The sequence below is a fragment of the Suricata suricatta genome, chromosome 11 (genome assembly GCF_006229205.1).
Source record: "Suricata suricatta isolate VVHF042 chromosome 11, meerkat_22Aug2017_6uvM2_HiC, whole genome shotgun sequence".
Taxonomy (NCBI): Eukaryota; Metazoa; Chordata; class Mammalia; order Carnivora; family Herpestidae; genus Suricata; species Suricata suricatta.
In genome coordinates this window covers 96,573,614-96,591,691 of record NC_043710.1, presented here as the reverse complement: position 1 = coordinate 96,591,691, position 18,078 = coordinate 96,573,614, and the positions used below count along the sequence as shown (strand labels likewise).

General features: G+C 40.2%; 1 protein-coding gene and 1 non-coding gene across 3 annotated transcripts in view; both read left to right on the top strand.

Moving 5' to 3' along the window:
* The window catches only part of DYNC2H1 (dynein cytoplasmic 2 heavy chain 1), a 312,370-nt gene that overhangs the window by 32,185 nt on the left and 262,107 nt on the right, over positions 1-18,078 (top strand). For both annotated transcript variants that reach the window (XM_029956592.1, XM_029956591.1), the window contains exons 18-29: positions 761-888; positions 4,896-5,011; positions 5,649-5,776; positions 8,086-8,235; positions 8,897-9,102; positions 9,949-10,104; positions 10,194-10,308; positions 10,847-11,017; positions 12,253-12,635; positions 14,198-14,330; positions 14,420-14,537; positions 16,714-16,826. In XM_029956592.1, coding sequence (XP_029812452.1) covers positions 761-888; positions 4,896-5,011; positions 5,649-5,776; positions 8,086-8,235; positions 8,897-9,102; positions 9,949-10,104; positions 10,194-10,308; positions 10,847-11,017; positions 12,253-12,635; positions 14,198-14,330; positions 14,420-14,537; positions 16,714-16,826 — 1,917 coding nt within the window. The remainder of the gene's footprint in view (positions 1-760; positions 889-4,895; positions 5,012-5,648; positions 5,777-8,085; positions 8,236-8,896; positions 9,103-9,948; positions 10,105-10,193; positions 10,309-10,846; positions 11,018-12,252; positions 12,636-14,197; positions 14,331-14,419; positions 14,538-16,713; positions 16,827-18,078) is intronic.
* LOC115272889 lies at positions 3,229-3,362 on the top strand. Its single transcript, XR_003900535.1, has one exon. It is a non-coding gene; the product is annotated as a small nucleolar RNA SNORA5 (small nucleolar RNA).

The following is an 18,078-nucleotide window of genomic DNA, read 5'->3' as shown; positions in this document are numbered from 1 at the left end:
CGTGGCGCAGCACAAAAGGTACAGCAAGGCGGACAGCCAGCTGGGAGGACTCCTGTACAACCTAGAGTTAGACCACACGTGAGGACAAAGTTAAACTTAGATTTGTTTTGTCTTTGACTTTTTGAAAATTGAGAAATTAGTTGTTGCACCAGCTTGTGATGTGACACGATTCTCTTGTGTCGACTTTAACTCTTCTCAGGAAGCTATCTCCTTTCCTTCATTCTTGGGATCAGATGCGGCCCTTGGAGTGAGGCCTTCAGACTTGGTGAGGTTGAGACGGTTTCACTTCCTCCGTGTGTAGGAGTGAACCCTGGCTGCTCTCTGGGAGGGGCTCCAGCTGTGTCCCGTGTCCGTCCTTTCGCTCCTGAGACGCGTGACTGAGAAGGCAGCCAGTCTCTCAGCTGCCACTGGGTGCTGCTTCCGACTGTTAGGTTTCTAGAACTGACTGAATGTGCATACCTTCAGATTTGTAGCCTTGGCTTTGCCAAATGATTCTGTATTTGGATGCATCAAAATTGAGAAGAGAATCTGAGGAAAAGGTTTTTGTGGTCTTTAAAAAAAGTTTGATGATCACTGTGCATTTATATGTTAAGTAGTTATTTTAGGCTCTGTGGTAATAGTTATATTTACATACTTAAATTGAAATTTACCTGAATGCCTTCCATCTCTCCCTTTTTATCAGTGTTAATAGTTGGATCCTAGTCTTTTAGATGTTAATAAGTTCTGTTTCTTTAATAATATGTTTTTCATTCTTTAATAGGAATGGATCGTAATTGGGCAAGTTGATATGGAAGCTCTAGTGGAAAAGCATCTCTCTACCGTCCATGACTGGGAGAGAAATTTCAAAGCACTGAAGATAAAAGGAAAAGAAGTAGAGCGACTTCCAAGGTATGAGAAGTTGCAGTAGAATTTACAGTCTGTTTGTGAGACGGTGAGGATGCTTGTCAGTCGTGGTGTCAGTCAGGTCGCTCTCCTACCTCCCGTAAAGCTCAGCCATGGCACTTGGGTGTCTTCTCAGTAGGGTGCTGCTGACACTACTGCCGACCAGACCGCCTGGATGGAATAGATTGGGGGGATAAGCTTCTGTTTACATCCAGCGTGAGGACTACATTTGAAATGCATGGGTATGGTGTGCGAGCGCTAAGACTCTGCCCATGAGAGCGTGTCACGGATATAAAGCTCAGGACATTGGACTCTAGCTTTGTGCTGCCCGGTCTCCTGTCGGGCTGCTGTGGCAGTCACACCACCTAGTGCTGCATCGGCGTAGTGCCCTCAGTGTGGCGGAGGCCCTCCTAGGGCCTATCATACATAACCCAGCTACTTGGGAAGGTAGTTGCCATCTTACCTGAAATTCTCACCACCGGAAACACTCCTTGTAGTAAGCTCTATGAAAGGCCGGTTTCATTGTGCGTATTTTTCTTCTAAAGGATAGTGTCACTTTTATTAATCCATTTGCTCATTCTTTCAGTAAATACTCGATGAGCATGCATAATATGCAGAGCTTGTCCTGTGGAAGAATAAGGATGAGGAAGAGAGTCCCTCAAGTAGCTTGCTGTCTGGTGGTGCAGTGAGACGTGACTCAGCACACACGGGGGGCTACGCGACTGGGCTCTGGGGTCAGATGGCTTGTCCTAGCTGTGAGATTGTGACCGCCATTTATACCCTGTGAGCCTCAAGTTCCTCAGCCTTAAAATAGTTAATACATGGGCACCTGGGTGGCTCAGTCGGTTGAACATCTGGGTCTTGATTTTGGCTCAGGTCGTGATCTTGTGGTTCATGGGTTCAAGCCCCACGTTGGGCTCTGTGCTGACAGTGTGGGGTTTGCTTGGGACTCTTTTTCCCTCTCTCTGCCCCTCCCCTCCTCTTACATGCGCTCCCTCTCAAAATAAGCTAAGAAAAAAAAATAGTTACAACTGTCATATTGATCACACAGTGTTTTGAGGATTAAGTGAATAATTTGAACATAAAGTACTAGTACAGGTGACATTAATAGTATAATGTACTGCTTATTAATACCAGATAGAAGAGCGTGTTTCACTTTGGAGGTGGTACTAAGGGCTCTGGAGGCATGTACAGCATGATAGTGACATCCCATGCATTTGGGGCAAAATTAGGGAAAGTTTCATTCAGATAGAAATACTTGAACTGGAATTTCAACAGGAAGAATGAGAGTTGGAGGTTGCAGCAGGGCGTCAACGGGAGAGGGGTTTGTGTGCTGAAAATAATTGGTTAATTGAGAATTTGATGAATGAATGTTTTATTAGGATGCAAGGGGATGCTCCTGGAAAGGGGTAATGAGGCACAGATTTGGGAGAGCGTGCTGTTCTCATGGAGCAGTTTATTCAGAGTCACACTTTCTCGTCAAGAACGTGTCTATACCTGCACGTTAGGGATGCTCATCTGGAGCTAGTGAGTTGTCCGGTGTGAGAAAGAGATCATGCAGGAAGGGTGGTTAGTCTGTCACCACCCTGAAGACCAGCAGTAATTAATTGAATTAAGTTGCTGGTACTCAAAATGGGGAAGAGGAAACATGAAATAATATAAAACAGTATGAAATAATAAGAGGTTTTAATTTTGGAGGAAGATGAGGGATGAGGAACAAAGAAGAGACAAATGTCTTAGGGGTTCAAGCTCAGATGATTTAGATCATGATACACCGTTAGTACTGGTTAGAAGTAGGGAAGAGAAGGTGCTTTTGTGATATTTGTATATGAGGTTTCTCTGTTGAATATGATCTTTGGTTTTTTTGTTTGTTTTTTAAATTTTTGTTGAGACAATGAGAAGTGCAAGTAGGGGAGAGGGGCAGAGGGGGAGAGAGAATCCCAAGCAGGCTCGACGCTCAATGTGGAGCCCTTGCCAGGGGCTTGACCCCACAACCCTGACCTGAGCCACAATCAGGAGTCGGATGCTCAACGGACTGAGCTCCCCTGGTGACCCCAAAAAGCTGCATTCTAATGTTGTATTTTGGATGCCATAGTAAGGATATAATTTGCGGGCAGCCTATCTAGGGCTATCCAGTGGCTGAAGGGAGCCTCATTCCATGGTACCAGTATTTTCAAATGAAAGGTGAATGTTAGTCTGCTGCCAGGATTCTGTGGTTAGTGAGTACAACTCTGCTGTAATCAGACCACCTAGTGATTCCAATTCATTAGCAAAATATGGCATAATTAACTTTAGTGTTTACTAAAATCATCTCTTTTTAAATAACTTTTAAATTTTTTCTTTGATTGCAGCCGTGTCACATTCGGTGCCCACCAGGCCATGGCAGGCGCCGGCCCAAAAGGCTGCCACAGAAATGCTGTGGCTCATGGGCCCTGATCCTCTGTGCTGGGCCTCAGGGATAAATTTGGTCACGGACACCAAGAAAAAAAAAATTTTTTTTTCTTTGAGAGTGTAAGCACGAGCAGGGAAGGAGCAGAGAGAGAGGAGAGAGGGAATCCCAAGCAGGCTCCATACTGTCAGCACAGAGCTTGATGTAGGGGCTCAGTCCCACTGAGTCACCTGAGTGACAGACTGAGCCTCACAGGCACCCCTAGAATAATTCATCTTTATCAAATATTAGAAATCTTGACATTTTATGTGTCAAAATTTCAAAAACTATAAAACTTCATGTATTAGTGAATTAGTATGTTGTACTGGTTAAGAACTGGAGTTAAAACCACTCCATTTAGTTGGTGATTGAAAATAAATCTTTAAGAGACATTCAAACTTTTATAATAAAAGTGAGTATTTAACTCATATAATTTATTTTCCAAAATAATACCTGGCTCTGTGCTTCAAAAAGGATGAGTAGCTTTCTAAATAATCTTTGTGACCATAGTTTCCAGATGCTTTAAAAATTTTGTTAATTTAAGATGAGATTTTTTCTGGTGAACAAGTCTAGTGCAACCTCTGCTTAGAATATTACAATCAGTGTTTAAGGATATTGTGCAAAGAATGTTCTTAAAAAAATATGCCTGTTTTCTGATTAAAATAGTACATGTGTTTTATACATTTTTTAAAATACAGGAACTTTAATATTACATATTATGGACATTTTTGTACATAGAGTTAAAAATTTGGATCATACTGTATCGTGTTATTTTTATTTAACAGTAACTTTAGTATTTTGTCTTATTAGTCCTCAAAAGTGATTTTTTAATTGTATGGATATTATATAATTAGCCACTTTTGTATTCATAATGTTCCTAGTTTTTCACTTTATAATTAATTAATGCCTTGAAGAGGATACTTGTATATAAAAATCTCGGAGTCTGTTCTGAAAATTTCCTTGGGATAAATACTCAAAGCAAAGTTAGCAAGACAAACTGCCTGGTGTCCACGGCTAACCCCCCACAGGAGCTGCATGGTTCTTCTGCTCTGACCAGAAGTTCTGAGTTCTGTTTGCCCGCACAGCTGACGACACGCATTGGCAGTTCACTGCAGTTCTGTTCCTTTAATGGGTGTAAGATGGTGTCGTGTTACTGTCTAAGTGCCTTAATAGTCTCTACTCGCCCTCTTTTTTTTTTCCTTATCACCATTGTTTGTACTTTGCAGAATAGTGAATCTATGTTACAAATTTTAAATATGGATGTTACATGCTGTTACAGGTAAAGGACTTGTAAATGTTTGAGTATATTCGCTTTGAGACTCTAGGAATTTATAATGTGCTGTCATTTTTTAAAAGCTGGTATACTGAATGATAAAAAAAACTGGTATTCTAACAAAATCATGTTTCTTGAAAACTTCCTAATAGTAGGTGGAAAGCATTTTTACTAAATGAAATCTAAATGTGCATAGAGATTGCAATACTTTTTGAGTTATATTTTGAAATGTGTTATATGAAATCATCATACTAAGACTCTTCCTCTAGTAAGTCTTTTTCATGTCAAAATATGTCAATTGGTATTTTTCAGTGCAGTCAAGGTAGATTGTTTAAATATTAATTGTAACCCCGTGAAAACTGTGATTGATGATCTCATCCAGAAGTTATTTGATGCGCTTGTTCTTTCTTTGAAGAAGTCCATCCAGGGTAAAGACCCTTTTTAATTTTTATTTTAACCTAATGTTTTACAAAGGCATGTACTTTGATAGTTATGAATGTGAATCCCTACAATGATTAAAATCAAGCTATAAACTATTAGGAAATGAAATGTGCTTAAAATGATAATATAAGTAGGTAAGTCGAAACCCCACTTTTAAGAGGTCTCAGAATGGAAGGCATTTTTGCTGTTTACAGTATGAGCCAGTGTCCACTTGTTGCATGTAGTGCTGAGGAAGGTAGGTAGTTCTGCCTAATGTGTTTTTTATCTTTTCACTTAGGAATACTTTCCAAAATACTACACTGTTTCTCTTTCCATGAACTGAAATGTTTTCTCATATTATCTAAAAGACTGGAAAGGTTACTAATTTTGAGTAAAATATACTGAGAATGAGTACATTTTAATTTTGTCAAAATTTTGAAGTATAATGTGAAACAACTAAACTTAACATGACAAGGCATTTCTTTGCTTATTCTGTATTTTAAAATTCTGTTGTATGAGCAAATAATAATTTAAGATTTAATGTATGTTATATAGTGATTACTTCCAACAGTTTTTGATTTTTAAAATGATGCAGTGGAATATTTTTGGTGACAGTATCATTCTATTTCACTGTTACCTATTCAGCTCGCTTACATGAAATTGATACATTTGTAACTGAGGCTACTGACGTCTTAACAGTTATGCCTCAGTCTGTGGAAGAGATTGGTGATGCAAATTTGCAGTACAGTAGGCTACAGCAGCAGAAACCAGAGGTGAGAATCACTAAGTAAAGTTGTTGATTTATTTTTTTACTGTGCTGGAACGTTTAAATTAGATAATTTTATATGACTATTTAGAAATAATTGTATAATTTCAGTATTACAAGGGAGCCAGTGTCCACTCGTTGCATGTAGCGCTGAGGAAGGTAGGTCCAATCTGTGAGCTCATGATTGGACTCCGGTGCCACGTCCGAGTCATAGTTAGTATCGTCTTCGGGACTATGTACAGTCGGCTAGGATATGGCACATCACAATAAGACGATGCTTGATAATTCTTGCTGTGCCTTCCAGGGCTGTAACCTGGGGATACCGAAGGGGGAAGTTTGAGCTGCACTAGGAATACATACACACACACACACACACACACACACACACACACACACACACACAGAATCGCATATGAAGTTGTTATATCATGGATGATTTTAACTAAGTTTGGAAGAAGGAAGAGACATAATTCAAATCACCAGAGAAACTTTGATGTGTCTCTCCTGTGTGATAGGCTTCGTATGATAAAGATTGCTGAGAGATTGGTGAAATGATACACCGTCATAGGGCGTTCCATAGAGAGGGTTAGAGAGACTGCAATAAATGTGTCTCCGAGGTGCTGGGCTTGGGCCCCTGGGGAGCTGATCATGGCATTTCCTGAGAATGAGGGTGGCTGGAGGAGGAAGGTGTCTGGATAATGGATGGGGCAGGGGGTTGGGAATCAGACAGGAGTTACATGAGGTATATGGACTTTAAAATGGAGACTACATTTACTAATTTGTTATAAATATAAAGACCATCCCTATATGCATGAAATGTGAAACCCTGGGATTGGACCAGCCCGTGGGGTTGATGGCAGACAATGGAGGGTGTAGAGCAGGGTAGGACATCCTAGATATACAGTGGAGGTGTCAGAGCAGATGGCAAAGGACCCTGAGAGTGAAGGGAGAGGAGAGACAGAAAAGGTACCCTCACAAGAACTAGGAGGAGAGACAGAGACGCTGGGTGCATGTGAGGTGGGAGTGGCAGTGATGGTAGGAAGAGCTACACAGTCCCAGTCATGGGAGCCTTGGTCAGGAGCCTGGGACTGATCCGTGGGTCCAGGGGAATTGCTGCTGGGTTTGAAGCAGTAGGACAATACAGAATTGTGCCATGACATCTCTTGGGTGCCGCGTGGATGTGGAGGAGAGGAGGGACGACACAGAACTGTGCCGTGAGGTCTCTCGGGTGCCACGTGGTTGAGGGGGAGAGGAGGGACAACACAGAATTGTGCCATGACGTCTCTTGGGTGCCGCGTGGATGTGGAGGAGAGGAGGGATGACACAGAATTGTGCTGTGACATCTCTTGGGTGCCGCATGGTCGAGGGGGAGAGGAGGGAAGGCCCATTCAGGGAGACCGTTGTACTGACTTCTCAGGCCAATCTGGGTTCTCTCCATGTGTGGGGAACCACAATCTGACTCTCCTTTTCTGTCTTTTCTGGGTTTCCTAGTACAACATGACTTGGTTTCACTTTCTCACTTGTCCTTTTCTTAAGTACCTTTTTCAGTGACTGTTCTTTTCTGTTAGTGAAATGCTTAGTTCATTTTGCTCTTATGTAATCCCTGATCCTAGTGATTTTAGAAGCTCTGTTTCCTGTGGAGTTGAAGGTTTCTGATAAAGCCTCACCTGGAATAGCTCTGGCATTGTCCGACAGACTCTTGGTTCCTTCAGTCCACGTGACCACTGTATGATCCTTTTAACCTCTTTGGTAGTGTGCCTTAGTTGAGTTTGTAGATAATAAGAAGTATTAGCGACTTCATATCCAGGAATTTAACAAATTATTTAAAAGCAGAAATCTTGATTAAAAAAAATAACAAGTTATGTAACAAATTAGAATCGATACTTTTTAAAATTGTACTTATGTTTTTAGTTTCATTGTTTTGAGAGAGAGAGGGGTGCAAGTGAGCGAGGGGATTAGAGAAGTGGAGCTCACCTGAAGTGGGGCCCGTGATCACCTGAAGTAGGACTCGACCTCGTAAACTGAGATCGTGACCTGAGCCACCCAGGTGCCCCTTAATTTTTTTTTCCTGTTTATTTGTTTATTTTGAATGAGAGGGAGGGAGAGACAGAATCTCAAGCAGACTGTGCTATAAGCACGGAGCCCGATGCAGGGGCTCAAACCAACGAACTGTGAGTCCGTGACCTGAGCTTGAAATCAAGAGTTGGACGCTTTACTGACTAAACCACCTTGGTATCCCTAAAATAAATGGAATCTTTTAAGAAATTTGACAAAATAGGTTGGTTTTCTTTTATGTGTTATTTCTTCAACCTTTAGATTTTGCCCTTATTCCAAGAAGCTGAAGATAAAAATAGACTTTTACGAACTGTGGCTGGTAGAGGTTTGGAAACAATTAGCAATCTGAAGGCTAAGTGGGATAAATTTGAGTTGATGATGGAAAGTCACCAACTTATGATTAGAGATCAGGTAAGTTGAAATGGAAACTTGATTTTTTTTTCCACTGACGATTTCTGGCTTTATTCCCTGGTAGCTCAGGTAGGTAAGAATTTTACATTGTGGCTGGAGTTGGACTCCCTCAGTACAACACTTTATTTAAATGATCCTATCACCTAGTGTGTCTGTATTTCCTGCCGTACAAAGAACTCAGGTAATCTTATTTTCAGTTTTCCTTATGAGTGAATATGCTTGCTTCCTATGTAAGGCAACTTTTAAGGGGTCACATGGTAGTTAAACACATCTGTTGTGTTTATTCTTCTGTACGGAGACCGGGACATGCCCCCTGGGTTATGCAGCTACGTGCTGGAGTGGCTCAGCAGGTGGTCTTTGGTCAGACATGTTGTAGCACATCAACACTGCTGGTAGTTGTCGTGGGTGCTGCTGGTGAGATGGACGAGTTTTTAATGATGATGCAGGCAGTTTATCTCTTGTTATTGATAACTTAAGGTCTGATTCTGTATTTTTGACATCAAAATTTTATTGTACTTTATATAATTAATTGAAAATATTCTATTGAAAAATTTGTTTTGGTGTTTTTTTTACCTCTAAATAGAAAGTGTTAGAAGTAAAAAGTGAAAATAAAGTGAGATTTTTATCTAAACTGAATTATGTAAATTCTTTTGTCTCATAGATTGAAGTGATGAAAGGGAATGTCCAGTTGCGTCTTCAGATCTATTACCAAGAATTGGAAAAATTTAAAGCTCGTTGGGATCAACTGAAGCCTGGTGATGATATTATTGAAACTGGCCTGCAAAGTACTCTTGATAAAAGTGCCAAGTCCATAAAAGAGAAAAAAATTGAGTTTGATGATCTTGAAGTCACAAGGAAAAAGCTGGTGTATGTTTTTTGTTTAAAATGGATAGTAGTCATTTTGATTTATATTTCTATGTGTTAAGCCAGTAGCTCTCCTATATGTTTGTCATAATGTCTTTCTTTATAAACTTTTGCAGTTTTAAAAATAATAATTCTGAGTGCTCATGGTACTCCGGTCTTACGAGTTGTGGGTGGAGTATATAAGGATACTAAAAGAAGCAAATTTCTGGTTAGGCTTAGAAACAGAACAGAAAATTGAGTTTACTTTGAAGTTATATTGGGAGTTGGAATACTTGCTTTCTGTGATTTCATTGTATTTAAACATGGGGAATATAAAATTTAATGGTAAATTGCTTTCAGAGACCCTGAGAAGAAAAATGAACCTACAACAATAATGTGAGGTTTCCAAGAAAAAAATTGTTGTTTTATGTTACGAGGTATCAAGTTTAAGCATTATTTTAAGGTTTAGTCTCTTAAGCAAATGCTTCCGTAAGATAATGGTCTTCATGTGTGAGTGAAGGTTTTAGTACCAGTTAGGTGAAGGATATCTTATATTCTAGAATCTAACCCTTGGGTATTAATATTAACCTCTTCTCAGTCTATGATATATATCATTCTGAGTTACTATAATTTATGAGCTATGATGGACATAAAATATAGATGTTATCAACGCCACTGACTCCTTTGGAAAAATGCATGTTTATGAATTTAAAAGAGGTTATACTTAAGTAGTTAAAGTAAAATTCTTATGCAGTCCTCATTGTCTACCTTCATTATCAAATATGCTCACACTCGGAATGCAGTTAAATAAATTTAGCGATATTTAACAGTTTTTAAAATCTAATGATATTTCACTCTTTGTTTCCATAGTGAGGATTGCCATCATTTTGGGTTAGAAGAGCCCAGCTTGTCTTTGGCAGATAGCATCTCTAAGGACATTGAGAGCTGTGCACAAATTTGGGCCCTTTATGAAGAGTTTCAGCAGAGACTTGAGGAAATGGCCAATGAAGATTGGATTACTTTCCGGTTTGAGTCATAAACATTATTTAGATTCTTATAATTTGGCAGTGTTTTTTGGGAGGTACATTTTGAGGTGTGTTCCTGCTATCTTACAGGACTAAGACATATCTGTTTGAAGAATTTTTGTTGAATTGGCACGACAGATTAAGGAAAGTTGAAGAACATTCAGTTATGACGGTGAAATTACAATCGGAAGTTGACAAATACAAAGTAAGATACCTTTACTTTACTATTTTTGAATGAGGTTTGCACCTTTCATGTGTCTTTTGATTATATAGCTGAGGGAGCTGTACTTTTAGTTTCTGATTTTTAATGATTTGATTACATGAACAAAATAGGATATATGGAGTAAAACAAATTATTGGTACTTCTGCCTCTGTTTTGAAAAGTTATAACTAAGAAATTATTGTTAAAGTTATAAATTGGAGTAGTTTTATGCCTCTGAGAGCAACTTAGGATCTGAGTCATTTAGCATATTTAGGATAGAGGTCATTTCCTAAAATAATAAAAATAGAAACATTTTAGGTCATGTTTTCAAATCTGTCATGCTACAAAGGAAAATTTGCATGTGTCCACAGTAGTGTTTAATAGAAAATTATACACAATTCTACTTGAGAATTTGATTTCAAGTTTGTTAAAGAAGATGATAGAGTAACTAAAAATTTTATAGCTGATCATAAAAGGAAATAACAGTTTGCATTTTGACATATATTCTTGTGTGTACGTATGTCTTTTTGTCTTCTAACAGACTGTAATTCCTGTCTTGAAATACGTCAGAGGGGAGCATCTTTCTCCAGATCACTGGCTTGACCTTTTTCGTCTACTTGGCCTTCCTCGGGGGACTAGCCTGGAAAAATTAATGTTTGGTGACCTCCTTAGAGTAGCTGATACAATTGTTGCCAGAGCTTCAGACCTTAAAGTAAGAATCGCTCCAGTAAATATCTCATGAACACAGCAGTTGTTAACATATGGTTTTGCTTTGTATTTTATTTAAATAAAACAGTTAACATTTTTTTCTTCTCTTAATATACTGACAATGTTCCACCAATCCATTAGTTTTTCTTTAGTAATGCATCAGAATCTGTACAGGAGGGTAGAAGCAGTGTAAACCCCTTCCCTGAGAGAAAGACGATTATGAAAAAAAAATCTTGGTTTAAGAAGCGAGTCAGCTTTAATCAAAAAGCAAACCAATACAAACCAGTTTACATAAAATACATTTAAAATCTTGCAGTATATTATAAATACAAGCTAAGAGATAGCAAAATTCAGAGAGCTAAACCAAGAACCGGTTCGCAAATCAGGTTTAGAAAAGGGCTCTGGTAAAAGGAGAAATGGTACAGCCTTTGGGCGTCACGGTGGCACACTCTGTGTGGTGTTCTGCCCATTGGATGTAAAAAGCAAAGGACTCTTGATGTCAGATTTTCTTTCCTGTTTACTATGTGTGCCTTTGTGTTCAGAATCCTGGAGCCTGTTTAGATAATGGTGCAATTATAGAGCATGACCGCCATAGAAGATGATTATTAATCACCTCACATGTATCAGAACATAAACTTAAGTTCAGTAAAAGTTTTGAGGGCTGCAAAATTGTATTTTTATTTATTTATTTAAAAACTTTTTAATGTCTTCATTATTTTATTTTATTTATTTATTTTGAGAAGCAGAGACAGAGAGGGAGCAGGGGAGGAGCAGACAGAGGGGGAGACACAGAATCTGAAGCAGGCTCCGGGCTCTGAGCTGTCAGCACAGAGCCCTATGCGGGGCTCGAACCCACAGATTGTGAGATCATGACCTGAGCTGAAGTCGGATGCTTAACCAACTGAGCCACCCAGGCGCCCCAAGGGCTGCAAATTTTTAAAGTAGCCTTTTTTTTTTTTTTTGTGATGGATTCTTGAATTTTCTTTTTTAGAAGTAAAAAGCTTATGGCAGATCTTTAATATTATACTTTGACTATGTGAGCTTGGATACTTTGTATCTATTATCTCCTGAGACATGAGCTAGTAACTAATTCTTTTGAATTAAATGTAAAATATATTCACTTTTTTCTTTTTTGTGAAAAGCCAAATAAAAATCTATTGTCTTAAAAAGTAAATACTGTATGGTTTATTTATATAATTCATGTTTCAATGGGAAATACGGTTATTTTATGTTAAATAGGATCTAAATAGTCGGGCACAAGGTGAAGTTACCATCAGAGAAGCTTTACGTGAACTCGATCTTTGGGCAGTTGGAGCAGTATTTACATTGACTGATTATGAAGACAGCCAGAGTCGAACTATCAAGCTGATTAAAGACTGGAAAGACATCGTAAATCAAGTTGGAGATAATAGATGCCTTCTTCAATCCTTAAGGGATTCTCCTTATTATAAGGGATTTGAAGATAAAGTGTCCATTTGGGAAAGGAAACTTGCAGAATTAGATGAATACCTACAGAATTTAAACCATATTCAGAGGAAGTGGGTGTATTTGGAACCCATATTTGGCCGTGGAGCCTTGCCAAAGGAGCAGACACGCTTCAGCAGGGTTGACGAAGATTTTAGGTGAGCACAGCTATGTGGGGCAGAGACACATGCGGTAGGTTTTTATTTGTGTCATGAGGTGCTTAACATGAGACGATTACTTTGATGTTATGAGTGTCGTCTGTGTCTTCATCCGTTTTCTCTGTTGGATGCTTGTAAGGGCTATTTTCTCTCATTCAGCTGTTTACTTCTTGAACCGTGTTGGTCTGACTCCTGTCTATACCATGTGAGCTGATACTTAAGGTAATATTACGACAGTATGAGAGGAATCATTATAGTTCTAATAGCTACTGTTTCCCAAAGTTACCCATTACTTTCCTATTGTAAGTTTGATAGACATTTTTCATGCCTCATTTTACCTCAACTCTGACTAGAATTTAACAATGTTGAGCATTTCTTGTTGGAGAGTTTCTTCCCTTGGCTTCTGGGATACTGTCCTCGGTTTTCTGGCCGTCCATCTGGTTCCCCTTCTAGTTCCTAGACTTCAGGTCTCTCTGAGCATGAAGATGTGGACGCTCCATGGAATTTAGGCTCCGGCCCCCTGTCACTCTGTCATGCTCGTGGGTGGTCCCAGCTCCTCTTCAGTCCTCATCTACCTTTGGGCCCTGTTTCTCTCCTGAGCTCCGGTGGTGTGGAACATCCTCTGCGTGCCAAAACCAGGTTCATGAGTTGATTTTTTAGCTCTGATCCTCTTCCCCTTTTTTTCTCAATAACTGCTCAGAGTGGAAACATCTTAGATCTGTGACCTCCCCCTGTACCTCCAGATCCATGAGGTCGCTGCACCGAGAGCCTCACGCGTGGCCGCCAGAGTGGTCTTGTACCAGTGACTTGTCGTGGCTTTTTTCCTTGAATTCTTCAGTAAAAGTGTCGAGAGGCTTCCTGTTGTTCTGAGGATAAAGCGTAGTCTCTCCTTGTCTGCTTCCGCAACCTTCTCTTGTGCTCTCTGTTTGCTTCGGGGACGCCAGCCTTGCCTTTCTTGAACATTTCAAACCCTTCCCGGGATCTCTGCCACAAAGCGCTCCCCTCCTACTCACTGTTGTTTTGTTTTTATCCACCATGCAGACTCATTTTGAATTACTTTGTCACAGAAGCCATAAGTTAGGGATTGCCCTGTTAGCTACTTTAAAAATACCTTGCACTTTTCCTCATTAGTATTATGAATTTTATTTAAATATTTTGAAGTATTTAGTGTCTTTCTCACTGGACCCTTATATTTATGAGATGGGGCTAAATATTTGTTTCGTGAATGAATAAAATAAGAGAATTTGCAATGTAGGGGAAAAATGGTGATGGGGGCACCTGGTGGGCTCGGTTAGTGGAGCATGCAACTCTTGATCTCGGGGTCATGAGTTGGAGCCCCACGTTGGACATAGAGCTTCCTTACAGGAGAAAAATATTCAAAGATGGTAATGGGACATTAATAATTTTTAGCATTACTTAATTAGGAGAAACAGTGATATTTTGCTTTGATGGGAGTGTTATCTACTCTAGTTTATCTTCAGGTAAAAAATAAATGTCTCAATATTTATCTCTCAGCCAAAAACTGTTAAACTAGAGGTAAAGATAACTTTTTTCTTCTGTAGATCAATAATGACTGACATCAAGAAAGACAATAGAGTCACAACGTTAACTACTCACGCAGGAATCAGAAATTTGCTGCTAACGATACTTGATCAGCTTCAAAGATGTCAGAAATCATTAAATGAATTTTTGGAGGCATGTTCTTTAAAAATATTTATATAATAAATTATAAAGTACTTTATTAGTTATTTAAAAAGATAAGCCTATTCTTTTGTTGTTATTAGGAAAAACGTTCAGCATTTCCAAGGTTTTATTTCATCGGTGACGATGACCTGTTGGAGATACTGGGCCAGTCTACTACCCCGTCAGTGATTCAGTCTCACCTCAGAAAGCTGTTCGCCGGTAAGAGTCCGCGTTCTTCAGCAGATGGTCACTGTGTCTCAGTTACCTGCCAGTCAGAGTATTAGGCTCTGAGGTAAACTCTTGAATAAAATGCATGTCGTATATTCAGGAAGGATTTGTATTTGGTGGGACAGACAGCCTCGTAAGTCAGCACATGTACAGCAGTGGCTGTGGTTGACCCAGGTGTGTGCTGTCGTGACTCATCTGTGGAGCTTGTTAGCTCATTTCTGGTGCCTCTGGAAGCTGACATCTAAGGATGGATCCGAAGAATGCGTCAGTCTTGCAGGAAGAAAGGTGTGCGGGCAGAAGAAATCAGCTATGCGGAGGCCTAGGAGTGATGGGGAACGTGCTGAAGGTTTCCTGCTTGCCATCCGGGTGGAGGCGCTCTGAAGGCAGCTGCTGAGCGCAGAGGGGTCTGGGGCGGAGGTGCGTGGGGGGGGGGGGCCGTCTGCATGCGGGTGACAGTTCAGCTGCGGCAGCAGGTGAGGGGCCCCAGTGAGAGGTGTACAGTGATGGTGGCCTGTGCTTCAGTAGCGCTGAGTCCCTGGCGGTGGGCTATTGAACATTGAACAGTTTGCTGTCGAAGTGATGGTTGTTATTTTCTCAGAGCATTCCATTTGTTGGGAAAGAGCTATATTTTTCAAATTAAGAAGTAAAAAAAAGTTCATCATTATCTTCACTTCTAATTAGGGTTCAGTGAACTCCCACAGGCCAAATCTGGTTCACAGCCTGATTTTTTATTTTATTTTATTTTAATTTTTTTATTTTAGTTTTATTTTATTATTTTAAATGTTTATTTACTTTTATTAATGTGTTATTTATTTTTGAGAGCAAGAGAGACAGAGCATCAGTGGGGGAGGGCCAGAGACGGGGAGACATAGAATCCAAAGCAGGCTTCAGGCTCTGAGCTCTCGGCACAGAGCCCGATGCGGGGCTTGAACTCATAGACTGCGAGATCATGCCCTGAGCTGAAGTCAGACGCTCAACCAACTGAGCCACACAGCACCTCTTAATGTTTATTTAGTTTTTGAGTGGGCGGCAGACAGGCTCGAGGCTCCATGCTGACAGCAGAGAGCCTGGCATGGGGCTCGAACCGACAAACCACGAGATCATGACCTGCGCCGAAGTTGGATGCCCAACTGACTGAGCTCCCCAGGCGCCTCACAGCCACATAGTTTAAACGTTTAAAATAGAGTTTAGTTGGAACGCAGCCACACCCATCATGGTCTAGAGCTGCTTTCAAGCTGCAGGCACAGCGCAGAGAAGTGGCCGCCGACAGTGTAGAGCTGTGAAAACCCCACATGTTTGTTAGTTCCTGGTGCTTCCCGGAAGCATTTACTAACCAGTGTAGGTGTGAAGCTTTCATCCTTTATCTCAGCTGTGATTTGGCCTGTGGGAGGCCTGGTATTGGCAGGCTCACATTCACACTCTGCCTCCACTCTCTCGGTTTCAGTTGCTACTTTAAATTGGAAAGAATAACTTAGAGGGTTTTTCCTAAGATCAAAATTGGGTAATGTATTTAAGCTTTTTTGTATACTGTAAAATTAAGTATAAATCTGGGGAAAGGGAAGTCCCATTTACCCTCTCCCTTTATTCTTTTGTGTCTTGTATCATGTTAGTGGAGTCATCAGTGTACTTTTTTAAATGCTCATTTATTTAGTTTTGAGAGAGCATGTGTGTGCTTGAGTGGGGGAGGGCCAGAGAGAGGGAGGGAGAATCCCAAGCAGGCTCTGCACTGTCAGCACAGAGCCTGACTCAGAGCTTGAACTTAGAAACTGTGAGATCATGACCTGAGCAGAAACCAAGAGTCGTAAACTTAACCGACTAAGCCACTAGGCACCCCATCAGTCTGTGTTCTTAAGTACTCATTGGTGTCTGGCCTGTTTTTGCTCACTAGAATGGTTTTGAGATCCCTGCAACTACATTTTGTTCCTTTTCATTGAGGAGTAACTTTCCACTGTTTGAGTGTGTCAGCCATTCATTCACCTGTTGGCAGGCATTTGGGTTGTTTCCAATTTTTGGTTAGGAAAAGCTATTCTGTTATACAGGGGATTTCATATAATTGTAACACGTAATGTGTATTATGAGGTATATATTACACATTCTGTAGTAATGATGTATCTTGTTTCATAATTATATCTTTAATCTTTTGCCTTTCAATTGTTTTATATTATAGGTATTAACAGTGTGTGCTTTGATGAAGAATCAAAACATATAACTGCAATGAAATCTTTAGAGGGGGAAGTTGTACCTTTTAAAAACAAAGTTCTGATATCAAATAATGTAGAGGTAAGTAATTCTTTTTCAAGTATGAAAATAAAAAGAATTAACTGTTTGAACTTTGTATCAGAAATGAATTAGTCAGTCTGTAGGGTAAACTTAGGCCTTTTAGGAAACTCCTCTCATATCTTAAAAAATAATGGGGCATCTGAGTGGCTCAGTTGGTTAAGTGCCTGATTCTTCGGCTCAGGTCATGATCTCACAGTTCATGAGATCAAGCCTCACATCAGTTTCTGCTCTGACAGGATATTAATCTGAGCTCAATTTACTAGCTATATGACTTAGAATCATAGCTTTCCTGTCTATAAAATACTCATCTTGCTATCTGTTGCAGAGACTGTTGAAAATTACATGAGGTAACTGGATTTACAGCATATAGTGTTGGGAACATAAGTATTCAACAGGTATTTATATAAGATGATTTGTTTCAAGAGGTGGAATGAAGATTTTTTACTGACTCTCACACTCGCAAAATGTGTTGTATGAGATGGGTTTTTTTTTTTTTTAATGTCTTTCTTCTTTTTGAGAGAGAGAGAGAGAGCAAGGGAGGGTCAGAGAGAAAGGGAGACACAGAATTCGAAGACAGACCCCAGGCTCTGAGCTGTGAGCACAGAGCCCGATGTAGGGCTCGAGCTCATGAACCGTGAGATCATGACTTGAGCTGAAGTTGAACGCTTAATCGACTGAACCACCCGGGTGCCCCAGAGATGATTGTTTTATAAGATGATTTTGTATAAGATGATTTAGGTGAATGAGTAAGCTTGAAACTAATGCATTTATGGGACAACTGTTGATTAATTGGTCCTGGAGCACTGGATGTGAACTGTCCAGGATGCCTGACAGGTGTGCAGCGAAAGCCAGGTGGTGGTCAGTTGCATCACATTGAACCATAATCTTCGTGTTCCAAAGTAATCTTCCAACTAGCAGTTGGGCCCCATGCCTTACTCCACACTTATCTCTACAGTTCAGTGAAATGCCTCTTCCTGGTTAGGGTTCAGCATTTTATTGGATGTCGATTACAGATATGAGATGATTGAAAGCACACGTTTCTAAAGTAGCTCCCATGTTTGTGTTTGGTAGAAAGGTTTCTTTCTGTCATTTGCCTCCCTTCTCTCCTTCCTTCCTTCCTTCCTTCCTTCCTTCCTTCCTTCGAGCTGATTTATTTTGAGAGAGTGAGAGAGCACAAGCAGGGAAGGGACGGGGTGGGAGCGTGGAGAGAGAATCCCAAGTAGGTTCCATGCCATCAGCACATAGCCTGATG